This window comes from Charadrius vociferus, unplaced genomic scaffold (genome assembly GCF_000708025.1).
Source record: "Charadrius vociferus isolate BGI_N301 unplaced genomic scaffold, ASM70802v2 scaffold105, whole genome shotgun sequence".
NCBI classification, from domain to species: Eukaryota; Metazoa; Chordata; class Aves; order Charadriiformes; family Charadriidae; genus Charadrius; species Charadrius vociferus.
The window spans coordinates 1,517,377-1,544,830 of NW_009648543.1; the positions used below are offsets into that span (position 1 = coordinate 1,517,377).

At 37.9% G+C, this 27,454-nt stretch overlaps 1 protein-coding gene across 2 annotated transcripts in view; it reads right to left on the reverse strand.

Annotated features, from left to right (window-relative positions):
- The window catches only part of WWC3 (WWC family member 3), a 66,246-nt gene that overhangs the window by 8,145 nt on the left and 30,647 nt on the right, over positions 1-27,454 (reverse strand). For both annotated transcript variants that reach the window (XM_009885957.1, XM_009885956.1), the window contains exons 8-16: positions 21,288-21,530; positions 18,026-18,115; positions 16,309-16,883; positions 8,378-8,498; positions 7,541-7,615; positions 6,417-6,503; positions 3,722-3,914; positions 1,486-1,653; positions 686-837 (exon numbers count right to left, since the gene is read on the reverse strand). In XM_009885957.1, coding sequence (XP_009884259.1) covers positions 686-837; positions 1,486-1,653; positions 3,722-3,914; positions 6,417-6,503; positions 7,541-7,615; positions 8,378-8,498; positions 16,309-16,883; positions 18,026-18,115; positions 21,288-21,530 — 1,704 coding nt within the window. The remainder of the gene's footprint in view (positions 1-685; positions 838-1,485; positions 1,654-3,721; positions 3,915-6,416; positions 6,504-7,540; positions 7,616-8,377; positions 8,499-16,308; positions 16,884-18,025; positions 18,116-21,287; positions 21,531-27,454) is intronic.

Below are 27,454 nucleotides of genomic sequence, written 5' to 3' on the forward strand. Positions count from 1 at the left end.
AAGACAAGGGGTAACGGGTACAAGTTACGCCTGGGGACATTCCAATTGGAGTCAAGAGGAAAATTGTTCACAGTGAGAACAATCAGCCATTGGAATAATCTCCCCAGGGAAGTGGTGGATTCCCCAACATTGGACACTTCTAAGATTCAGCTGGACAGTGTGCTGGGCCATCTCGTCTACACCGTGTTTTTGCCCAGAAAGGCTGGACCAGGTGATCCTTGAGGTCCCTTCCAACGTGGTGTTCTATTACTCTATGAAAATGAAAAACACAACTCAGGTAACAAACTAGGAGTATAATTAATGATGAAATAGCCTTGTAATAAACTTTGAAATAGTAAGAGCTGTGCTGCATGTCCAGTCCATAAGCATTGCAATGCATATTTATCTTTGACATTTTCCCATGTCACCACAAAATTTTTTTTAGTACAGTGCTCTTGAAAACCCATTATAGTTAGCAAAGTTTGTCTGATATGTCTTGCCACTCCCCAAATTCCAAGTCCTCTAAACTTAGCCAGCTTTTTTCTGTTTGCATATCATCACATAATAACAATTTTATACTCGTAACACTAATAGGGAGCAGACCTCAGAATAAGGACCTGCTATTTCTCCAGCTGTATTTCAGACTACACCAATAGTGTAAATATCGCTCAGCTATTTGATGAGGTATTTAAACTGCTATTTTTACCTTTCTGATATGGCTTCTGCTTGGTCTTCCTTTCTTTCCATCTCCAGGATTTCCTCCTCTGTGTACTCCAGTTTCACTCTCTCTTCTGCCAACTCTCTCTCAACTGCTTCCAGCTGGGCGGTGGTCCTCGCTAACAGGGCTGTCACTGCATCCTGAAAGGTAAACTTGACTTCAAATAAAACCATTTGAACAAGCCATTGTATTTAATATATATTATTCAGAGAAAATAAAATAAACACGCAGCCATTGTATGTTCCTTAAAAAAATCCCCAAACCATCTGCCCTGAATCTTAATGATGAAAAAGTACGTGGTGTTCCATGAATGCAACTTCTCACAGAAAGTGGGCAGACATTATCTCACTGTGGAGCTTCGTCCAGCAACTTAGGTCAGAAGAGACCTCTGGAGGTTACCTAGTCCGATGTCCTGCCCAAAGCAGGAACAGCTTCATAGCCACATCAGGTTGCTCAGGACACAGTGAAGGGCTGAAAAATCTCCAAGGATGGAAATTGCACAACCTTTCTTGACAATCTCGTGCAGTGCAGTGGAAGAGATTTTTAATGAGTTTTAATTAGTTGGACTGGAAGTGTGCATACAAGCATACACAGAGTACTATTTCAAGCACCTGTCCAGACATGACCTAGGTTTTAATTATTCTTTTAAAATGCAGCTCTTGCCACAAGAGCTAAATTAAGGTATCACCACCTATGCACCTTGAAAACAAACTGCACCTGAGATAAGATCACAAACAACCACACGGCAGGTCAAATAAAGTAAACAAATCACTTTTTCAGAGCCATACTGTTTTAACTGTAGTTACATTTCCAGAAGACCGGGGAACGCTTTCTTCACACTGGTTTTTGTTCTTTGCTCTCTGGGGGTCGGAACCAGTGAAGATCTGAACAGAATACCAGTGAAGCTGCATCTCACCAGAACTCTCTGCATCACTCAGGTTTATCTGAGCAATGCCCTGCAAACAAACAAAAAAAAAGCATTGACCATGACAAACAAACACTACAGCATAGACATATTCTCATTTAAAGAGTATTTTACTTATAATGTAAAAAAAACCACTTTATCAAATACTAATAGTGCCTCTTAAAAAGAAACGGTTTTGTCTGTTGTGTTGAGACATCTAAGATACTGAATTTCTTGCCTCTTGCTTACTACCAAAAAGGACCTGAGTAGATACTAGATTTTTTTAAATTGAAAAACAAAATTTCTGATTCATGTAAATATGATTGTTACAGCTGACAGCTCTAATTTTATCAAAAACACCTAGCAATTACATATCTGATTTCTATATTTGCTTAAACTATATTACTTCAACAATATTACTTTAATCTGTTCTCTTTTGAGAGAACTGTATTCTGAGATACCCTTCTGTTTGCTGGTCCTCAGAGGTATCTTCCAAAGGGAAAAAAGTGTCACGTAAGACAACTTTTTTTTTTCTCTGTATTTGTATCATAAATTAGTAAAATGGGTCATAAAGCCATTTTTCCACTTTCCAAGCCATACTTACATCTCCCAGATTCAGGTAAAAACAGGTTTAATGAAGGCTTCCCACTAAAAGTATTCCCCACTTTAAAGCGGCCCTACTCCATCAGACAGTGTTTGTATAAGAAACTTCTGAGTGGTGTTGACTAAATGAAAAAGAGCTGTGAGCAAATCTATGCCAGATTGGTTTTGGTTTGGTTTGGGTTTTTTTATGATTTTTTTTGTTGTTAAATCAGTTCACTAGCTAGACTGAGTGATGACTTTTTATTAGCTAGCCTTTACTGCTTTTGGCTTTATCTGGCTATCTCTAAAACCTGTTCATTTCCATGCTAATGGACCACATGCTAAGAATGTTTTCATTTATATTGCTGGAAAAATCATGTAAAAATTGTTTTCATCTCTCACAAAATAAATAGCTGGATGCAATGATTCTAATTGTAAAGACCTAGTTTTAAAGGTGGACTAACAAACATGCACTCTTGACCAGATTTGCTCAAATAAACACCTCTTCTCCATAGTCCAGCACCACAGTAAGATGCCTGTACCTCTTAACTACTTCAATAGGCTTAAAAAATTTTCAGTAACCCATTCAAACCCCCACTGAAATGCCAGCCCACTGACTTCAAAATAGCCAGGGTGTCAGCCTCAAGGCAGATTTATTTAAGCATATTTATTACGTTTGACAATAGCGAAATGAAATTAACATTTAACACATCTAAAGTTAACACGGTTAATACATGTAACCTATTTAAACAACTGCTACATCTATTTCTATGCACCTATATCAGATACCTCAATCAGTTTAAAATAAAAGATGTAACAAAAAACTGCCTGGACCACTATTATTCCGCAACAAAGTTAAGATTGATATAATCATAGTCTTCTTCAACCACTGATAAATAGCAACAAGGGGGTTGTACTTGTTATCATTTTATTAGGAAACTATTTTACTGATACTGATTCATCATGCACACGTTACAGTGCCATGCCGAAACGGAAGTCTTGATCACACTGTAGTCTAAAAGCTGTCAGATGAAGTCTTTGGGGAAAAGTTTAATTTTTACACAATGCTTTCCCTCTTGCACCAAAATTTAGCAACAGCAGATTTTTCAACTTTTCCCAAAGCAGACATTTGTTGGAAATGCATTAAATAAAAATTAACTCCTTATCTATCAAATTCCACAGCAATGAATGTAAACCTCATATCAATTTTCAACAGGCCTCTGCAATGTAACAGTAAGTAATAGTACAGATAATACTACTGTCAACACAGCTTAAAATGCTCCAATTCTCAACCTTTGCTAATTTTGCTAATTATTTCCAAAACTTTACGTAACCTAAAATGCACATATTTCAACTTAAAAAAAAATCACAGCTTTTTACTTATGTATGTGAACAAATGGACACATGAACAGATAACTCTATCAGCCCTTCTTATGGAAAAACAAAGTCTTCACTTTCTCTTTTTAGTCTTAAAAATTACTCCTCCAGTAACTTTAGTTTCCCATACCACAGGGCTTTTAAGAAAAAGGACCACTTACCAATAGTTCTTCTTGTTGCTGATGGTCAACTGAACAGATATACAGCTGCAGTGATTTTAATTTCAACACACTTGAATGCACGGGGATTCGGAAAACTTCATTAAATATTAACGGAGTTTGGAATTCCAAAGCTCTAGAGCAGTAAGTGGTTGGTGTGCCTGACTCAAGTGGTGGCAAATAAACTCTCACATGACTGGGAACAGCAAAATAGACAAATAGCACAATTCAGACAAAGAAAGCTATTTTGCATTTCTCAAAATCAAGCTAAGCAAAAACACCAGTGTAACTTCTACACTGAGAACATGCTCTGGAATCTCCTTGTTGTAGGAATTTACTTTGTATTCTTAACACAGAAGATCTGCAAAGCTGATTGGGAAACGCTATCTTTTTCTAACTAAAACTAATTTATTTTTTTAAACTTGGCTCTTAAGCAGAGGCACCAAGTGGCACTTGAGATGCCCTGAGGTATCCAAGGCATCTACATGTGGCTAGAAAATATGACATACTATCTATGGGAAAGCTACAGCCTTCCTGAGCAGCAACAGCTGGAGGCCAGGTGCTATGCTATGATATTTCAAATGGAAACACATGCCTATGTTTAGGCAACTGAATTGCCCCATAAGTGTCACTGATCCATTTCTTCCTTCCACCCACTAAGCATACCTCCTCCCTCCAAGAAACTCAGCCCAAAAGGATGACAAAAAAGCCTATGCTTATTGTATCCACCTGCCTTCTTAAAAAACAAATTTAAACATCTAATACCACCTCATTTGAGACTCCAAGCCAAAATCAAAGTCCACAACCGTTTTAATCTGACAGAAGGCAGCAGATCTACTCAGAGAAGTGTTTCTGTGTTGACTGCATGTCCAGCTCATGCAATATCCTATTTTTTGCCATACCTTCCCTTGTGCCAGCAAACAGCTTCATGCAACTGTGTTGTGAATCACACTAGAAAACTTATCCAGGTTAAAAAGCTAACATAGCAATAAAAAGGGCTCAAGGATTAAAAAAATCCAGCTCAGAGGGTCACTTGACTACATGTCTGCGTGAATTCTTACTCCACCATCAGAGAGGGGTTGACACTGACGGGCAAATAAACAGTTAGAGGACAACCAGAAGAGCTCACTATGGTGGAACTGCACTGGTGAATGTGTGGAGCATCAGTCAGTGAAACAGCTTTACATGCTTTAAAAAGGGAGCGATCCGACTCCTCTGCTCACTGGCTGCTGCAGGATGCCTCCTCCCCACTGCCCCCAGCAACTGATTCAATGAACCTACAGTTGCATGGAGGAGTTCATCAAACTGGCTAAAAGCTTTTTCTGGTTTTGGCAAGATAAATTTTTTTGACCAATCAAACCAATTTATTTACCCTACAGCCATGCAATTTCTTGATTCCAGTCCAAGTAGTTAACTGAGAAAGAGGGGGAACAGAACTGCCTTTTTCAGAGTCGCTTGGACACCTGATTGCCTTGACGACAATGTCCAACAAACCCACTGGAGGCTTTTTTTTTCCTTAGTGACGCTACTTTACATTCTTCAGATGACACTTACACAAGGCAACATAGTTGAGTTTTTTCCTTATCACATTCCCTTGCGCTCAGATTGAAAACAAAGCAAAAGACCAACACTGATGCACTGACCTATATGAAGAATTTCCACTAGAGGTTTTGCAGGGTTAGCAAGATCAAGTGTTCTCAACAATGATCAACTCGTTCAGTGAGATGTATGTCAATTTAACAGCTCCCACAGAATGACTTATTTTACAATACAACAATGTTATCACATCTCCATTTTCCACAGTTTTCAAACTACCTTTCTCTGAGATAAAGATCAACAATTTTCATGGGTCAAACTTTAAAATATGTTAAGATACATATCACTAGATAAGACTGTGTTTTATGACAACATTGCCATTACTTAAGAAACATTTGTTAGAACAAACTAAGCAATGTTCTATATAATGTAATACGGAATTTGAAAAAGTAGCACAGGGTGCCAGACGTTAAAAAATTCTATCGTTTATACTGATTCCAGCTTGGAGTTATGTTAAAATTCTCTTTGGAAGGTGTTTCACAGATATTCAAGGGAAGCTGTAATTGCCACAAAAGTCTCCAGATGCCCTGGTAGGGTTTTTTTTTGTTGCTGTTGTTTGTGTGTTGCGGGTTTTTTTGTTTGTTTGTTTGGTGGGGTTTTGATTGTAGTTGGTTTTTTTTGGTGGGTTGGGTTTTTTTTGGTGTTAGATAAACGGCAAGATATCTCTCTTGCTGATCAATATAGATGTGACCATAGGAATCTGAGAAAATTGCACTGAGCTTATTCTGGGATACATCACAGGTAAGCTGTAGAGAAGTTGTACAGGGAATAGTATTTCTGGAACACTGCAAATAATGTAGACAGCTTTTTTGAGAAGGTATGGGGTGGTGGAAGCATTACTTTGATGTTTTTGAACAAACTTTCCTGTGTATAATAAACACGTAAGAACACAGGTCATTACAGACTACACTAGTTACCCGACAGAGGTTCTATACAAGGCACACTTTGTGTCCATAAAATTAACCCTTTCCTCTTGTAAGCTAAGACATACCATCTTCTCCAAAAGTGGCTTAATTTTGCATGAAAGCAAATAAATTTATGGTATTTATGATTGAGACACAAAACAAGCAGCGATTGGACTTTGGGTGAAATTTAAGCTTACATTTTGCAGTTTTCTTTAACAACCAGAGTAGTAAAGTTCTTCAGCTGTAGTACATGGACTAACAGACATTCGCTTCCACTGTCATGACTGGAAAATAAATTTCTTGTATTAGTTACCAATCATCAATACTTTGCTGAAGAGCCAGAGATGAAAGACTAAAAAGACTTAAAGAATGTAAAAACACCTTTTGCTGTTAAACAAATCTCTTACACAAATCAGTTTGAATCAAAAGCAATTACAGATATCACACTTAGAACATTATTAATAATATTAACTACAGTAACAAAGTTATCAAACTAAAAGAATTAAACATTATTCAATTTGAAAATAATAATATTCCCTACTATGACTCTTGATAGTGAACAGGTTTTATAAAATACATTCCTTGTTTGAAACAGTTACAGCATATATGCATGCATGTGTAACACCGTATCAGCTACACTAGAAAAATCAGTCTGCATTATTTTCATGGGTTAATGTTAACGAAAATAAACAAAAAAACTCTACTTTTTCACATCAGCATGAATTTTGAAATGGACCTAACAAACCTGGTTGAGATACAAGAACTCCCAGGCTTGGGAATTAATTTTCTAAGGGGTAGAAACGATTCTGGAGGGCTAAGACAGAACATCCTGCCTTGCACTGCTACAATCTGCCCTCCCCCATGCTACTCCCACTACTAACCATAGCACGCCCTAAGCACAGGATTTCAAAGGTGTATTTAGTAACTGTATTTATATTTGTGTCTCTTCATGTGTGATTTTCCTAAGGTAATCCTTCTTTCTATGGCATAAAAAGATCCCACAGAGACATATCCCTATATCCATACTCACACTAATGGCCCAGACAATGAAAATAAATGCTACTGAAAGAAATAATGAAGGCCCTTTTATCAGTGAGCATCCAAAGGACACTGAATGAACTGTAGTTAAGCCACACCCCCAGCACAAAGTAGCATGTGACTAATCTGTACATCCACTGAATTTTGGCTTTCAGTTCAGAAGCTTCTTAAAACTATTCACTGCGGTTAAGTTTATTAAAAAGTTAAAAAAAAAAAACCAAGAAAACTAGTGATCAAAAAAAAAACTGAGTTGACAGGGAGAAAGAGGAGTAACACTGCTCACAGAAATCCAACATGTATTTGCGGTTCTTCATTACTGGCAGCATCACCATAAACAGGCTCTTCCAGATCTTCATTCCTGCAGGAACAGAAAGTACTGTAAACTACATACTGACCTAAGCTGTTAAAACATAATGAAATGAACATTTGTTTTGTGATTTGTGGATACAAGCAATTTTTTGGTAATGCAGGAGGGACTGGTACTATAGAAAGACTTGAGATATCTATTTAAAAACACACAAAAGTAGTAATTCACAATTCTTAAAACTGATGTTTTAGAATACGTCTTTCAAGATATTTAGTTTGTTTTAATATTTATTCTGCCTTCATTTCTCTTTAGCATCCTCACAACCTTATCTTCTTCCCAGTTACTGTTTATGGTGTTAAAACAATTGTATAAAGTAACCACAGCTTTACCCATACTTCAATCACTTGGTCAATCTACACATTTTTAGATTTTCAGCAGTTCACATATTTCTTCCTTACAGTTATACTTTTAATCACATGCTACTCAGAATTGTAAGTCACACTGTAATTTTATTTTGTTATAGATGGCTGAAGTAAAATTACTGATTTATAACTAACAAGCTGAGAAAACTGCCTTTCAAGGGAAAAGTATATGGTGTTAAAATGTTAGAGACAAAGCAAAAGGGACTTGGCACTTGTGAAGATGACAATGGAACTGCATGTAAAAAGCTTCTTTCTTTTAAAACACGCAACATAATATTCTTACTAAGAATGACCGATTTTAAAAGCGTATTCAGAATTTTACAGCTAACTCTTTCGGATCATGTGGTAGAACAGGAATATTTCCAGCTTACTATGCATTCATACACCTGACCTTTTGCTTAAAGCTTCAAACACGCCACTGTCACTAGCCAGTGAATGATCTGAGAGACATGCTGAAACTCGCCTGGCTCTCCTCTCCGATCTTCTACCACTGTCTCCTCGTAGAGTTACAGCTGTCATGGAGAAAAAAGCAAAGACAACATCAGCTCAAGGCAACCTCTTAAAAATTCAACAAGAAACATTATTTTGTATCAAAACTAATGGCAAAACAGTTGGCACAAACACAGTTCAATGCTTTTTCATCTAAGTTAAAAACCTAGAATACAATCGACCGGAAACTTTCTGTGGGAGAATTAAGGAAGGAAGTTTGTGCCTAATTTCTCTCTGACGAGACTAAGTATAAATCAATTGCACTGTTATTAAATGCCTTTCTGGTAGAATAATCCCTCCTGGACGAAGACTTACATTAATTCAACATACGTACACATGATGTCCTAAACATTTAAGATTTACCTACTGAATATACAATAAGCTGAAAACAAACACAGAGACTAATTCTTTTAAGAAGTTATCTGATAACACAATGTGAGGTTTTGTTCTCATTTGTTTCCCAATACAAAGTCTCAGAGCATACTGTTTATACCATCACATAATAGCAGCTTTTATTTACAGTCTGAGAGGCATTATCATAAAGAACCAGAGCTTTCCAACTCACTCAGACCACTGTTTTTTCAAATTCTTGGTGAATTACTTTGAAAAGTGTCTGGGGGAGGAGAAAGCAATATTCAGCTGCCTCTTCCACCCTTTCCTGAATCACCAGCAATACCATAAATACCAACTCAGCAATCGTTTTCACGTTGTAAGTGTATCAACAAAAACGATGGTATACATCAGGTTTTGCACAGGCAAGTAGGCATAGCAGCTACCAATCCTTTAAATTACGTGCACAAGCAATAACGCTCAAGATTGCATAGGTAAGGTTTCGACACTTCAGTGACAGCTCATAACTTGAGGTTGTTTTCTTTTGTGTCCTAGAGAGAACCATTAAACAGACTTGTGGAAGTGCAGTTCCTTCACCATGTAGTGAAGAACTTTTACCAACTTTCCCTCCTTTTCCTTAAGGCTCAATAACTGTTCTCAAAGCAGAAAGGCAATGGCAAAGAGGTGCTACTTCAGAGGTAGGGAAACCATCTTATTTGCTTTTACCCATGCTCAGAAACTTAAAACAGACAGCATGGAAGTATTCCCAGTTTCAGCAGACAGCATTGGGACTGACAGTAGCACAGTGCGCATCGCACAGGACGCAAGCATGAGCTGACGTTTACTGCTTACTACCCCCTGACTAAGGATGAAACATGCCTTACTCAAAGTAAGTAACAACTCATTAAGTATCTCTGTTACATGTTATCGTAAGGCATCAAAAATAAAAGGCTGGTACCCCATCAGTAAGTCTCCTTCAGCAGAGCGCCAGCCAATAGCCTGAGCTCCACCTGCAGAGCCCAGCTGAGGTACACACAACTGAGCCACCCCTCTGCATCACAGAATGGTCAGGGTTGGAAGGGACCTCTGGAGATCATCTAGTCCAACCCCCCGCCAGAGCAGGGTTGCACAGGATGGCATCCAGGTGGGTTTTGAATGTCTCCAGAGTGGGAGACTGCACAACCTCTTTGGGCAGCCTGTTCCAGTGCTCCACTATCCTCAAAGTAAATAAGTCCCTCCTCAAGTTAAGATGGAACTTACTATATTCATTTTTGTGCCCATTATCTCTTGTCCTAAAACGGGACCCATCTCACCACCCAACCAAGCACCACCAGGATAGGACCATCAGGACTTGAGGCTTGATTAAACCCCCCCCAAATTAACACAACCACCCTGCTGTTGTCAACAGAAGTGTCAGGCTAAGGTTACAGAATTCACAGAATTCACAGAATTGTTAGGGTTGGAAGGGACCTCTGGAGATCATCTAGTCCAACCCTCCTGCCAGAGCAGGGTCGCCTACAGCACGTTACACAGGACAGCGTCCAGGCGGGACGCTACTGCTAAGCTGCTACATTACTAAAATGGTGTTATCTGCCTTGTAAACTTTTCGCTTTGCAAACAAACTTTATAGGGTTATTTTTGGTGGTTTGGGTGGGGTTTGTTTTTGGGTTTTGGTTTTTTTTTGGTTTTTTTTTTTTAAGGTTACTGTAAGTACATATTTTTCATTTGGACAAATTTTTAGCCACCTAGTGAAACTGCTCAGAAAACGTTGGGTCCCTTTTAGTCTCATTCATTTTTTCTCCTCTCTTACTTTTCAGAATTTTACTTCCTCTCCCCCTTGCTGCCTTCCCCATCCCTACTGTCCCCTCCCCCACCCGGAATGCACTAGAAAGTATATTAAGTGTGAAATTTTGATTTTGCTGAAATTAGTCTGATAGGAAAGGCATTTTATACTACGTTTATATACTTTCTGCTCTTCAGGTGTTTTGGCTTGATTTTTTTTTTTTTAATAAATCTAGAAATGGTGAGGATTTTGAACCCTTTTCTTTACTAATCTGTACAGCTAGCTACATTGGAAAGAATAATTAAAAACTTGAGCAGTACAGAATTTTAAGGAATTTGTTGGATCATGAGGTCCATTTTCTTGGAATTACAGGTGACAATATTATGTGGTCGCCACAAATAATCTCTTAATCAAAATCAAGCCGATTCTCCTGTGAAGACCCTGAGTACAGGTGGGATCTTAAATTTAACAGGGCTAATTTTAAGCTGAGATCCAGGTGTGATAAGATTTTCTTCTGTGTGAAAGTTAGCCACAGCATATGCAGCACCCTCCACAAGCTACATGGAATCTACACATGTAGCTAAGTTCTGATAATTGGATAAGGATTACAGAGATCAAATGAATTTGATCTCTGTGTCTATCTGTAAGGCAGTTCTCAATCCACCTCACTGTCCATTCATCTAAGCCACACTTCCTAAGCTTTAACCCACTGTGGTACTGGCAGACAGGATGCACTGAACAAGGCAGTCCTGTGCCAGCCCAAGCTATGTTCCTTTTTTCAGGGCACCAACAGCACAAAATCCTGAAAGATATTCCAAAAAACCACAGGGTCCTATTTGGAGCTAAAGTTCCCCGGTTCTGCCCCAGAAAGTCCTAAAAAAACAAAAAAGATGTCCCAGAAACTGTACAGAGCCAGTGCTCTGTCCTTTTGCATCCATAAGTAGCCTTATGGACCTCCCCTCCAAATTCAATGAAGGATTTAGACATCTTTAGCTATGCAGCAAATTTATCTGTTGACCAGGGACATCACAATCTGCACCTGGAGAAAGAACTACCCTTTTTCTCCCCGAGATTACAGCATCCCATCTTTACTGTCCATCACACACCATGGGGCAGTATAACTCATTTCATCCTCACTGCAAATGACAGCAAAGTTTAGCTAGCTCACAGAAAGCAAAGAAACTGTGCTCGAACCATGATCTCTTCCATAACACTTTGTATGAAGTGGTGGGTTTGTTTCAATTTGTTTTGTTTTACTTTGGTTTTAAAAACTTTTTATTTAGTAAGCCTACCTCCATGAATGTTGTCACTGGGTATTTATGTAGAATCAAAACTGTATGCAAGGACAAATCAAAACAAATGCTTGTAAGGACATTTTTTAAGTATCAAAATTTCCCAATAATATTACATGATGGGAAAAAGGATGAATTTTGCAAAAATGTTTCATTTTTATACAAAAGCGCTTCTATAATTTCTATACTAATTTCAACAAATTACACTAGGATGACTTCTTTTCATAAATAAGCCTTTGGCTCACCCTTCTATGTGAACGCTTTGCATAGATGTAGGAAACGAAAGATCTCATGGGCTCTCTCCTTTGGAGGTTCATGTTCCCAATTTGTCTGGAAGGAAAAATTGGTCTGAAGCACCAATATGTAACGTCCTGAAAAACTGACATGTTACAACAATGTTGTAACTTGACAATGATTTGCCCACTGCCTGCGGGCCATGGAAGCATCCGATAACATCTGGACAATCCCAGAGAATTTGAGACAGATGCAAACACCAAAACATGCCCTTGACTACAGGGAAAAAAAAAAGAAAAAAAGAAAAAAAGAAAAAAAGAAAAAAAGAAAAAAAGAAAAAAAGAAAAAAAGAAAAAAAGAAAAAAAGAAAAAAAGAAAAAAAGAAAAAAAGAAAAAAAGAAAAAAAGAAAAAAAGAAAAAAAGAAAAAAAGAAAAAAAGAAAAAAAGAAAAAAAGAAAAAAAGAAAAAAAGAAAAAAAGAAAAAAAGAAAAAAAGAAAAAAAGAAAAAAAGAAAAAAAGAAAAAAAGAAAAAAAGAAAAAAAGAAAAAAAGAAAAAAAGAAAAAAAGAAAAAAAGAAAAAAAGAAAAAAAGAAAAAAAGAAAAAAAGAAAAAAAGAAAAAAAGAAAAAAAGAAAGGAAAAAAGAAAAAAGAAAAAGAAAACAAAAAAGAAAAAAGAAAAAAAAAAAGAGTCAGCAGCAAAAATTGATGAAGAAAGAAACATCAGATTTTGGTTTAAACATAACAAGGTTTAGCACATGTTACAGACCTTCCCATTCTGGAAGCTGAAGAACTGTATAAAAATAAAGTTTCTAAGATAGAGAATTATGTTTCATTTTCTTAATTAACAAAATCAGTGAACAATAGATAGGAATTTCCAGAACTACTGGGTGCCAAAGTTTGATAAACAGAAAACAGCCTGACGAAAAGAATATTCTCAGGTGTCATCAGTTGAAAAAGTGAACTTCTAAGGAAATTTTCGTGTCCAAGATTTCATTAGCTAAAAAATACATAAATAAATCTAAAGCATGTTTCACAAACTTAAGAGACTACAAATACCGCACATCAGCTCAAAATGCACTAATAAAAAGAGTCAAACACTCTCATGAAAACTAAATCAGAGACACAAACAGACCTTACCTACCGTGATGCTGTCAGGCATTACTATGATACAATAAAGCTGAAGCTCACAGAACACTTTTCCAGGAATTTAACTACAGCCATGAATATACTGTTTAGTTGACATAGCAAAGATTAAGTATGCCGTAATGATTAAACAGATACAGCACAATATCAAACAAAATCAAATGTAGCAAAACCTCCTGTTTCTTCACATGCAACCCAAAAAAAACCACCACCCAAAACCAACCAACACTTCACACAGAAAAACACACTGGGAATTACAGGCAAAAAACAGCACAATAAGTAATTTTAGGTTCACTTACAGTGAATTTTTCTGTTGTGCCGCATGAGAAACGAGACAAAATGAAAAGCACACAATGAAAAAATCATCTCTTAGATCTATGACAGTATTTTGCAAACAAGAAATTACTTAGGCATTAAAGGAAACTAAGCACTTGAAAGATTACATTAGGATAGAGAGGAAGAGATAGTGAAGATATTAAAGCCCAATATTTTATTAACGTGTTTCCTCCCACTCCCAGCTTTATAAATACGATGGATTCAACCCCTCAGGCACATTCCCCTCATTGACACATGCTAACATATTTCACAGTATGTCCCTGAAACAGACACTGAACAATAAAACAGCAGATCAGCAACTGAACATCAAAACTGCAGTTCCTGAAGAACTCCTTGAACTTGCTCAGGTGCTGCTTCAGTGCAAAGTACGCGCAGCTCACTCAGCGTTAACTCTCCCGGCCCCCTGAATTTGCAAAAATTACCTCATGTTTTGCCTAGTGAAGGAACAAGCAAAAGATTTGTCCAAGTTGATACCTGCTGGTTTGCCGCGTTATGCTACCAGACCATTGGGTGGCAGCAGCAAAGCACGCCGCGTAGCACCTTAGTGAAAACCAAACACCCCCAAAGTCTGGGGGTTCCCAAAATGCGATATAAGAGCTTAATGCTACATCAAATTCTTCAAGAAAAGAAGTGAGCGTGGAGCTCAAAGTAGTCATGACTCCAGCCAAAATTCAGAAAGGTTAAACAAATATTCCTTAGAAATTGTTTTCAAATTCAAATATATATAAAAAAATAATAATCTCAAAAAAAGACAGCCTGGCTACCTTTTAACCATACATTCTTCCTCAAAAGGCATCACAAAGCACTCCGTCATACACAGAGGAAAGCTGTAACCACTGGACTAGGAGCTTGAGCTGGACACCCCAGCAGTGACAGTAGGTAGCACAGGCACGTTCTGCCAGAGGTTTTTAGAGAAACGTTAAGTGTGTAGAAACGTGACCGAGAATGGAGAAAAGGAAAACCAAAGCAGGAACTTGACTCTCATCCTATTGCTCCCTAGGCCCTCAGACCAGGCCTTCGCTTCTAGGAAGCACATACGAGCTATGTATAAATGAACTACTAACACAGTTTGACTTACCACAATGGGTGAAGACATGCTGTGGTCTGATCTGAGGTTTAAAGAAAGCCTCAGGAGGCCTCTTCATGGCACAAATTTAAGCACAAGCTTACACTCTGGTCTCTGGAATTCTGTTTATTTTGGTCTGAATGCTGAAATATGGGCACTAGAAATGTTTACATCTAGTAAACATAAATTCTGCAACACTATCTTCTGGCAATACTAGCTGCATTAAGGAAAGTAGGTAAGCCTACTCAAATGCTGTTTGAACAATACAGGCTTTTCGGTATAGTGGTGACATTTTCTTTTTAAAAATAAAAAGTTGAAAGTTTTTTTAGCTACTGTCTATCTTTCTTCTCATTATCACTTGACAAGTAAGATTTTGGTAGGATAATATGATACATTTTCTGGTTATATTTCAAACTACTCCTGAGGTCCTAAGTCCTGAATGCAACATTCTACAGAACTGCTAACACAGAATTTTGCATTTAGAAATGGGATGGAAATTACAATCTTTAATACCAAAAATATTCTCTAAAAGCCCTTCTCTACTGTTATGGTTTTATTAGCAAAACAAGCAAGCCAACACATAAAAACATCATCACAAAGGAATATTCTTTTTCATTTTAACAGCAGTTCTTCATTTGATGGATTAAAACAGGAAAAAAAAAATTCTCATGTGCCTGTATGCTCAGGTTTTTTAATTTATTTGTTTCCTTTTTTTAAAAAGGTTTCTCTTTTCTTTTTTGATCTCTCTAATTTATGTTCCTCATCTGTAGTGCCTCAGAAGCTTCCACCAATGCAAGCCAAAGCAAGTCCATCAACTTCACAGTCAAGTAGGAAAGGAAAACTCAACGGTATGTGTGCCGTTGTAACTGCACACATTGCTCCTCTGCAATCACAGAACACAGGCTCTCTGAGACAACCACTCAAGTGGATGCTTAACTTCTCACACATCCCCAACAAAACATGCTCCTTGGCTGACAAAGGACTCTACTCACGCGCACAGTGCACCACACACTCAACACTGCCATGCCACTGTGGCTTCTGCTCCATCGCAGAACTCGGACGTGGGAACCCCGTCTGGAGCGTGTATAAATTCAGCGTGGAGTCAGCCAGCCTTCAAGAACTATCGGCAGCATCGCCCCATGCCTGGTTTTGTAGGTTTGGTTTGGGTTTTTTTGGGGGTGTTCCCCTCCTCCCCTATCTCCCCTGGGTTTGTGTGGCTTTAAAGTACCAGAATAATGGCATCATGGGCACAACTGGGTGCCTCAGACTTAACTAAACCACGCTTTTTTACTAAGTCCCGATCCAAACCCAAAATATTTATTCCTTGATGCACTACACTCCAAAGAAAGTCCACATTCCATTCCCTTTCTTCCACCCAATTCACCACTATTTTAAGATTTATTTACAAGATTTATTTACTCTACTCTTTCACCTCTTTGCCCTAAATCTAAAGTTTGGGGGTTTTTTTGTTTGTTTTGTTGTTTGGGGTTTTTTTAAGCAGCTAACATCTACCATGTAATTTTTAACTGATGGAAGTTAAAGAAGCCAAACTGAGGAATAATCTCTACTGTACTAGTATGCTTAGGTCTGTGGGTCTGTGTGACATTTTCTATGATAATGTGACAAAATAATAACGTCCAGAAACTCACCTCCACCAGTTTGGACAGCAGTCAGCTGTGGTCCCATTTCTCGGAGCCCTTCATTGTCCACAGGGTAAGTGGATGTCTGAGATGCGCTTGGTCCTTGCGTATCATCGTCACCCAATGCTGTGGTCTGAGCCCTGAGCATTTCCAGGGCTCCTATGCTCGCCATCTCCTCAAAACCTTCCGACATCTGAGCCAAGGGAGAATCTCGAGACGCAGAGAGAAACGGGGTATCCAGAGGCGAGCTTGGAGGGGACAACGATGACAAGGAGGACCGTGATGACAGGGATGCCAGGGACTGCGGGGTATCCAGAGACCTCCGCTGCTTATTGAAATTTGAGTGTCCAATGGGATCAGCATATGGCACATCCTTTGTGAGGGACTCGAAGGGAATTATGTCAAAGCGTAAATGCTGCCCGTAGTCTGCAACGCTGTCTGATTTGTCGTACTGTGGAAGACCATAGATGTCCGTAAAGCTGACCGAGCTGAGGGAGCCTCTGCTGGAGGCCAAGGATCCTCGACTGGAGGCCAGGGATCCCCTGCTGCTGCCAGAGGACATTGTGAGGGTGCTAGCTGACAGACTATGGCAGGCAAAGGAAGAGAAAACAAAAAACGCCCTTTCAACTATAATCAGAAACACCAGCACAGACATAAAAACGTCAATCCAGATTACACAAGCAATTTTACATGTATTCAGCACAGCGACACAGAGACATGATTTGGCATTTTAAGGTCTAGCGCATGTCTCTTGCCCTGGTCTCAAGCACAACAATCACTGGAACAGCACAAGTCACAACCAAATCAGGACCATGCACCTGAAGACAAAGGGTCCAACAGAACGAGCCTACTCTTTCCTCCAATATGTAAGCGGCTATAATTTGGCAGAAAAGAAGCCAGAGCAGGATCTGGACCAGTGGACTCAATGTAAAGCCAGGAAGGGTAGATTACCATGATCCAGCTTGAATTTACGTTAATGATGGGCCATAAACATATCAGGGAGAAGAAGTGAGAAGGGATTTGGAAAGTCCTAACAAACTGCTGTGTAAGCCTCACCCTCACAGGTTTTTTCAGTGCAAAATATAAAACACTTTAGGATAAATCCTATTCCAGTTCCTCTTACCACTCTCAGACAGTTAGGAAGAGAAGAATATAAGTGACAGAGAGAGATGAAGAGAGACACAGCAGGAACTACGCTTTTGATGTTGGCATGGTGTTGAGCTGAGGAATCCCCAAGAGCTGCATCAAAAAAGGCAGCTGCGAGTGTGAATATGCAAAACATTCTGAGCTTCTGTGTTGGTCTTAGCACATTCTCATATTTAAATGGCAAAATTTTGTCATCTCATCAGGGATCAAAACTCCTTCCTTTGGAGAAGGTATCAGAGTATTAAACCTCACAGAACTTAAAAGAATGTTATCTTCATATTAGTAAAACTGTAACAAGATTACAATGGGTTTTAAGTACATATCTTCTTTTCAGAAAATAAGATAACATATGAAATTCCCAAACACACATAGTAATCTAGCCCAAATAGCCATCACTAATACTATTTATAAAACTCCATCCAAATCATCGCTTTCCATAGACGAAGCTGTATAAATTTAGTGAAAAATTAATTTACTTGGCACACATACATAAAAGTACTAAAAGATAAACTTTATAGGTTATTAATATTCTTCTCCATTGCAGTTAAATTTCAAAACCTGCTGGTTTTACATAACTCACCTTTTTAACTGGGAGTGTAAATATGAGGTTAAACGTGTAGCTTCTTCTAGTTGCATAAGCAAACAATTTCTCTTTTCCTGTAACAGTATCCTATAATTAAACAGATACCTATTACTATTTTTCTTCAGTACAGTAGTGCTCAAGAAGTGCTAGGAGCATTCCAAGTACAGAAAAACATCATTGCATTGCAATTTGGAATATAAAAAGAAGTTTCACTGTCTAATGAAAAGTTTTAATTACGCAGCTCATACGCAGTGACAGAAATTCCAGCGAGAACACAAGAATCAAGACTCCAGCCGAATTCCCAGACAAGAAAAGTAATTGAGGCACAATGTAAGAGTCGTGATGTTGAAAATACATTACAGCAATTAGCAAAGTCATAAAAAGTCCTAGGTGAAAACATCAGACTCTACAAGAATTTTTTTCCCTTGCATCAACCTGATTGTGCCAGTAAAATACAGAGAACTACTACAATTTGGCAGGAAAAAAATATTCCAAAAAAGCCTTATTATCCAAGCTAATTATTGTCAAATTTCAAAGACAGAAAGATAATTTTTGGAGGACTTCTGTTAAGCAGTAACCATAAAACTCAACTTTAAGCTCTAATTCTAGGTGTTTCAAGTACATTTATATATCATTATATTTAAGCAGGTGATACAGCATTTTGAATACAAAGGTACAACAAAAATCTCTCACTGCGACTTATTTTTTGCCCATTCTAACAACAACCAGCTGAACTGCCACAACACAAATGGAATTTACCTATAATACTGTCAGTCTCAAACACCTGTAAAATATCTTAAATTCTGTACTTTGAGATGACTAAAACTTCAAAGAATAGATTTTATCTATTGACATCACATTTGTTCTTTTCCTGAACCCAGAATTATAAGTATTCCTGATTGGGTTTTTTTCCAAGCCAAATCACTGAACTTCAAAATAACATCAAGGTTGTAATGTGGTTTGTGTTGTACATTTGTATGTTATTGTTCCGTCCCTGCACTCAGAAGTTGGCTGGAAACTGGGATTCTCACAGTTCTGACAGTTTGGAGAAAGCAGATCAAATTTATTTGAGTGCTTCAGACCTTCCTCAACTGCAAAGACAGTTGTTAGAATCCAACATGTTAATGGGCAGAACAAAAAAAAATATCAACAAAAAAGAAGCCCTTCTGGATAATACAAAATGGCAGCATTAGTTTCGATAAACTTCAGATGGTTAAGATATGAAAAAAATATGTCTTTGTTAGCAGTAAAAACCTAAATCTCAACTTCTTTGGCCTCCAACTTCATCAATTCATATGCTGGCAAGGGGCTGTAGCGCTATGCTCCAACCCCACCACCCTCTGGGGAGGTTCCCTTCATAGCAACCACACGACAGAAGCTGCACACCCAAGCGTGTGCAATGCTGAAGCTTTTCTCCTGCTTCTGTGGACCCCAGACCAGGTTAACCGAGTGGTGCAAGGAAGGCTCTGCACGCAGGAAAGCAAGGGAAAAAGACAAAGGATGCAAGAAACTTAACTGATTCAAAAGCCTGCAGGGGAAAGAAGGCGGTATCCACACCATTTACTTTAAAAAACAGACTTAGAAACCTACACTACCACAGTCATCAATGCTGTAAAGTAGGTACCTGCACTAAAGGGCAAGAGGTGCCTCCAACTAAGGCTGCCAGCCCATCTTAAAAAAAATAATAAACAAAAAACACCCAACAAAATAAACCCACCTCTGTCATATAGATTTCAAGTTCTGATCTGCGCATAATTCAGTGCCTTTAAAACTCAGTAACAGAACAGAACTAGTTATTATTTAATGAGGAAACTTCTTTGTAATTCATGATTAGGAGAAAGTGGAAATAGAAAAGCAGATCTAGGAATGGTTTTGGTTATTCCTAAGCCTAAAACAAACAAATAAATAAATTAGGGCTACAAATAGTTAAGCTTTCCTCCAATTTGTTATACAAAAATAGAGTGCTCTTCAGTATTATTCTAACTTCTACTCAACTTTTTGCTAGCATTTGAAATATCAAGTATCACACTGGAACGCTGGTTTCCACAGCATGAACTACATGGAAAAATAGCTTGGCCTTCTTGCCAACATAGTATGCACTACCTAACATGAGAGCCCAAAAACAACAAATAAAACTTACTACACTGCAGTGTAAAGTGAACTCCCTTTTCTGTCAGTTTAAGCTGGAAAGTCAATATAACGATATTGCAAGAATTGCAAAATATCTAACACTGAACTGTAGGTTGGCTGTGAATTTTCTATTTATTGCCTGAATTTACTGTCTAAAGTAAGCCTTTTCAAAGGAACTGAAGTTCTCAAGATTTGTATATGGAAGGCACTTCCAAATATTTTTAAAGTGTCTTAATTATGTAAATATTAACCTTTACAGAGAGCATATTAAAGCTGGTTCATACAGTTGTCCTCAGGTGTCAAACCTGGCCTTTTACCACTATGTAAGAGAAGCAAGTCTGGGAAACAAGTACTTTCCCACTTTCCCTGGAAGCAGTCTATGGTAACAAGAAGAGGTTAAGAGGTTTTGTCCATTTCTTTGGCTACAGGAAAAACTGGGCAACTTTGCAATAAACACATTAATATGTGTTGGGGGTTGTTTGTTTTTACATATAACTTGATATTAAATTTAAGTTTTCAAGAATGACTCCATTTACTATGTTTACTCTGAACGACTGAGTTGGGATGGGCTCCCACTGCTGAGATTGCAAATTAAGAGGAAAAATTGTATGCAAAAGGCAGTAAAAACTTAACCATTTAACTTTCCTGTTATAAGGCAGAACCCAAATATAGGAACAGATCTTTGTTCTGATGCTTATTATTCCTCTGCAAAATAACAGGATAATCTTTCACTATCCAGGTGTTATTCAGGTCTCTATCAGACAATATCACTCAGACTTTTCACAAGCATCTTTTGTGACTTTATTCTGATCTCTTCTTCCTCTTCAAACTTTTTAGATGAATGAAAGGAGAACTAAGTAGTAGACATCAGTCTGTTAGAAGTCTCTTTTTCAGAAAACTTCCAAGACAGATAGAATGAAATCAAGGCAATCAGGAGCAGTCTCTTCCTTTTGTGAAAGCAAATTACTCTAGTGTTGTTTCTTAAACACAGTGAAATTCCTTGAAAGCAAATTACTCTAGTAACATTTTTTTTGTTGTTTCTTAAACACAGTGAAATTCCCTACTCTTCCTTTTGAAAGGACCTATATGGACCTTACAGTAGATGAGAAAATGATGGAAGTTCCCAAACCTTTCAGTGGCCCCATGAGCAGAGGTTGCTCTAGCCCGTTGAATTTCATCCTCCAAGCGCCTTTTTTCTTCCTCCAAACGTGCAATGTCTTCTGGGGATCGTCTCTGCTGGCTGATGAGCTGCAGCTCCTGAAGAAGAGCCTCCTTCTCTTTGATGAGCTGAAGACGGTCCCTGTCCGCTTCAGCCATTCCTGGCCAAGATTCATTGTCTAGCAAGGCCAGTTGCTGTTGTATATTTGAAACTCTTTAAAAGAGGATAAATATATTTTAAAACTCAGAAAAGACAAAGATGAAGATAATTAAGAGGAAAAATACCTAAAGGTGAAACCTTAAGAGATCGTAATTTGGGATTTCAAAAGTGCAGTGATAAGTTGAAGGTCCATATATTCACTTCCCACCTCAGTAGAGGAACGGTTTAAGGGGCTGAAAATATTAGGCAGTCCTGACTGAGAAAAAAAAATTAAGAATAAATTAACTGTCAGTAAAACAAAAATATAAGTTTAGAAAAAAGATTTACTGGTTACAAAATACAGGTGGCTTTAGATGGATCCATCATCAAATCAAGCAATTAAATGAACTAACTTGATTTTTTTTTTTTCAGTAGGCTTTATAGCCAAAAGTAGCTTCCTGTATGCCAATATGCTGAACCACTACACAAAACAACAGTTGTAAGAATAATTCCACAGTCGACATTTTAAGGAAATGTTTTGCTAAAACCAAATTTTGAACTCTTGTAAACATTACAAAGAACCCTAAAGCTAGACATTTTACAAACGTTTATTTTGTCAAACTCAAAAGGTGTGTAAGCATAACAGAGAGAACACTCTTTTACTGCTAGGTATTTGTGCTTTCCTTACAATTTAGACACTTTAGAATGTTACACTTAAAATGAAAATTAAGTAAGAGAAAATCTAGCTTTCTGATTTTTCAACATTTGAAACTAAAGAACCATACAAAAGCTATGCAGTTGTACACCTCATTTTCATCTTCCCTTTAAAATGGCAGCATTCAAAGTTCAGTGCACCATAAAAGGTTATCACCCTTTAAATAAATAAATAAAAGCACATTTAAAGCCAGCCATAAAAGTGGAATATGCATTCACTCATTTGGTAAGTTAAGGTAATCTTTATTTTAAAAAAAATGGTAAGAAAAGAAAGACATTAACAAACAAAGCAAGGTAAAAGCACAGAACAAGCAAACAGAAGATCCACAGTGTGATAATTTGTGTTTAAGAATAAAAGAAAAGGCATAAATATGACAAAGGCAAGGTTTTCCCCATCTAAAACCAAAACCGCATGCAAAGTTTATTTCCTACTGACATCTGGAAAGTATTTGGCCATCTTATTATCAGGGGAAGGGAAATAAAATGTCAATATAAGTCATTTTGCAATGACCGCATTCACATATGGATAGGAATTTTACTGTGAATTTTGTCATAAATATTTTTTCCCCTTTAGATTTCATTTACAGCAAGTAAAGACCTTGGGTATTATGTTACATTTTAGTCTAAAGCAGAATACTTTATCAAGCCCTACAATACCATTTCCTCCTCCTTGCATTAACAACCAACTTCCTGCCAATAGCTACTGAAAGCGCCATTGTGAATCAATACGTACAGTCTACATATTTCATGCCTCAGCTATTGTGCATGAATTCCAGATGCGGCTTCCTGAAGAACACCTCGCCCCATTGACCAAATATCAGGGCCAGGAAGAGCAAGCAGATTCAGGATTCCTGCTCTCCCCTACCCAGGCTGCTACGTTGTTAAAGACTCAGTAAACACTCCTGAAGCATATACAGCTTGATTTTCAAGGATTCAGTGCCAAATAAAACAAACAGGAACTCTGGTCCTTTCAACAGAATTCCAGAATTCAGTACAATTGGGTTATCATAGCTTGGCACGCAAGTGTGAATCAGATGAGCCCTGGCCATGTATTCGAGTGACCATGTTCACAAGCTCTTACACAGCTCGTGGATGAAAGAAGATGAGGCGTGTCTGGTGAAGTCCCTGGGTTGTTTTATAAGATAGCTGAAGGGTTGACTCTCTCCTTCATTTTAACACTCACAATCGTTTTGCTAGCCAGTTTTCTAAAGTAGGGTGAGCTGGTTAAGAAGCTGATCATAGCAGCAAATAAATGCTAACGCAGGCAACAAGGCAGAGAGAAGTACCAGCGGGCAAGAGGGAAAGGTGGGATCCCCCTTTCGGCGCCAGTTAACCACTGAGTCAGCTCGGCTGTAGAGTAAAACACCACCCTCAAACAAGAGGTTTTAATTTAGACTCTTGAGCTTGCTGAGAGCACATAACTCCCTTTGTGTATGACATTCCAGTTTAAAGTTTGTTTTTTCCCCTCAATTTCTGTTACGATGATGCTTTGAAAGTAGGAAGTTGCCATACAGTAACTTAATTGCACTGTTATTATTAAAGGGAAAAGTACTGCTGTGGACAGGGTTTGTATCACTGAGCGTTCCAAAATCTCATTAGGTATTTACTTTGATTCCCTTGACACTCTTAGCCTTTCAGCCAGCTCTTCTTATCTCTACATTTCCTCTTTAAGCAAAAAAAAGCACTTGCAACTGCAACTGCAGGAACCCATTGGGAAGGGAATGTCAGCACCAGCTAGCCAGTTTTCTGCAACCTGTATTTCCTGCAAATGAAACCAAGTTTTGGGGGAATTTTGTTGCTCGCTTCCCATGAAGGACTCCTTCTGTATATCAAATTGTTCCAAAAAGCTACCAGTGATAAACTTCTTAAGTTTATCTCCTTGGCTAAAAAACATCCCTAAGGCTTTTATGGGCTCACTCACTCAAACCTAAGAAAAATACCTCAAGAGTCATGTTCAGTTCTGCTAAAAACATAATAAAAAAATCCTCTTAAACATGTTCCATAATTGCAATTTGTCTTCTCCCAACACAATAAATGAAGAAATAAGCAATTTCACTGTGCTTGTCCATGCCAGATTTTATACCTATTCTCACTGCTGGTATGTTACAAAAAAGTGGCTGCTTTGCATTTTCAGATCCAGTGCATATATTCACCTACCTTAAACACCCACTTAAATAAATTAATGACATAGATTACAATTTAAAGAGGGGGAAAAAAATAGGATCCTTTATGAAGCCTCTGTTTTTCAAACACATTTTTCCTTCCTACTGGGTATTTTATAAGATAGTACTTAAATGTAGTCACTGTAAAAGAGTACTTTTATCTGGCCTAACGCCAGATACTGAGGTCCCTACTGATATAGCAATTTCACATATTCCTGGGGAAAAAACAGTTAATTTTGAGCCATCAACATTCCAGGCATTTTGCCCATTCCCATCCTTGCATAACAAGTGCTGAGGAGCTTGCATTCCATGCTCGAGTAGGTGGTATCAAATGACTGGTTCCCTAGGTAGGCAGACCGACTTGCTGCTTATTTCAGTATTTAAAAATTTCAAATGGAGATGAACATAACAGCTCCTGTTAAGCAGAAAAGCAGGAGGGGGACACTGATGGGATGACCAAGGTTTAACCTGGTGATTTAAGTAAACACTGATTCGAAATGGCAAATTTGCTCTGAAACGGCCATACTAACGTAGCTAGAATGATGCCTGGCCCAAGACAATGTAGACATTGCATGAGGGTGGAAATCGGTACAGCCAGTAGTCTACTACATAAACTACATTGTGGGGGTAAAAAAGCATATATTTTCAGATTTTACAGCATGTCTGAATCGTTATATATCGACACCAACCTCCCTAGACAAAATAGGGCCATTACTGGAAATATCTGAGGAACCTGTAAGACTTGGTTAGCATCTAGAACCTCATTTTCAAGACTGCTATCTGAACCCAGCATGAATGAAACTACACTGCTGAGCTCGAGAACATTTCAGTTTAGAAGAGGTTATTTATTAAAATACAGCATGAGAACTGAGATTAAAGTAAAAGTTTCTTTTTGTGAGATGAAGAGATTGATTTACAATTACAATTAACCACCATGACCATTACTCAGATATGAACAACGCAGGTGTCTTGGGGAGGGAAATACTCTAATGGAATACAAAGGTCCTAACCCATGCTCATAAAAGGGACAAATTATGAATATCCTACAGCTGGCACTTCCTAACATACAAGCTCTGGTCTTTCTAGCTTAAAACACATTATTTGAACTGACTTTGTTTGAATTTTCCAAGGAAAAGAACACAATACCCGCCCTGCATTTAAATGTCTATACTTTTGGGTGACATATCACACCACTCAACAGCTGAGGCCTTTGTTACCTGTGGAATGGAAAGACTGGTGGAGATAAAATAAAGAAAAATATCCACAGTTATGATTTGGAGGAGAACGGTGGCTAAGATCACACAAATATGCAGAGATCATCAACATAAATTAGCCCAGCTTACTCTTCCCTTAAGCTTATAATTTTACGCAGTTCTCTGCCACTTCAGGTAACAGAGAACTGCCCCCACGTGCATTACCCACCCAGAGGTGGCTGTGGGACTGAAGACACATAATGAAGGGTGTGAGAACTTGGTAATTTCTGGTATTTACAGACCCTCTTGAGAGTGGATTATGATTTATATCCAAAGAGGGGAAAGCTAGAGAAAGGGGAAGAAAGAAATGGAAAGAACAAGAAGTTGAGGAACTCAGCCAAATGCTCACAAAACTTCTCCACTGTGTCTACTTTGGCTGTTCCTGCAAGTATGTGCCACTGTGGCTTTGGCGGACAACACAAGTATGCTCTGTAGAATATCCAGCCTTCCTGGCAACCTGATTCAACAACAAGGAGGTCTTAAATTGGCTTAAGACACTCATGAAATCCTTAGAGTTCACGGCATTTTGCAGGTAAAATCAGGTATTCACCTTTAGGAAAACTGTAAAGCCTGCTAAAAATCAATGGAGGAGAGGAATTCGTATTTTCCCCAATTTACTGGTTAACTAGTAAAACGAAAACTTTAAAGACAGTTCAAAAGCATGGCTGAGCTCCCTTTATAACCCAAAGAAAAAGTTTTATGTTTAAAAATTGACACTGGGAGATTTAGGTTTAGCTGACATGCCTAAGCTAGATATTTATGTGGTATCAGACAAATTACTTCATCCCTAAATCAGATTTTCAGATTAGTTTAGCAGAATAAAGCATACAAGTCTACTGAATTTCACTAGAAATTAAGCAATTACACTTTGAAACCTGCCTACATAAGATTAATTTTAACAGGAAAATATTTGACTGTTATTGTCTCAGTACTGGAATGTTGCTATCGATATCCAATCAACATGCATTTTGTTAGTACAAGCACAAATTGCACTGACACACTTCTGCTTGTGCTAGTACTTTTAAAAGCCTAACTGAAAATTAATTTTGGTAATGAGACAAGTTTGCAACAAAGTAACTACTCAGCAATTATACTGAAAAGAAAGAAGTAACATTCTTAAAGGGAATATGGGAATATTAAGAGTAGCTGAAGAGGCTTTTTCAAGGCTGAAATAAATCTGTTGACAGCCACTGTATGATTTAAACAATTGAATTGAAAAATAACATCTTTGAATTCAAATTTACAGAAGGAGTAAACAAATTACTGCTTTTGCACCCAAATTAGATAAGCTGGTTGAAGATGCTTGGATGTACTAGTTCACTGAAGTCAGCTACCATCAGACTGGATTATAAAACAAAATTTAAACAAATCACAGTTAAAATTTTTGCTGCTTCTCATTGAAGGGATCGTTTTTCATCTGTTGATTTAATACACTGATTAATAATGAGGCACTGAGGCCATTACATTTCATGACCATCTGCTAATACACTTCATGTAGTCATTATACTGAACTGCACAACTTCAAGAGTTATCAAAGAAAAACAATTTGCTTTTGATTTCTCTTTCTATGAAATAGTCTATTGAGAAAAGTGCTCGAGGGGTACACTTTCCACTGTGCAAACGCTTTCATGAGAGGTGGTCTCACTGAAATAGCAACTGAAACTAAAACCGGTATTTATCCAGGCAGCTTGGGGCTGTCTGTTCAAAAAGACCATCCTCACTCCCTCCTGCTTCTCTGGAGGGCCACACTGACAGATCTGAGCGAAGAAATTTCATGGAAATAAGGTATAGTTTATTTAAAAATAATGGGGGGGAAAGAACAGTAAAGAGCAGGAGAAAAGTGATTGAGACCCTCTTCAGCATGATTGGT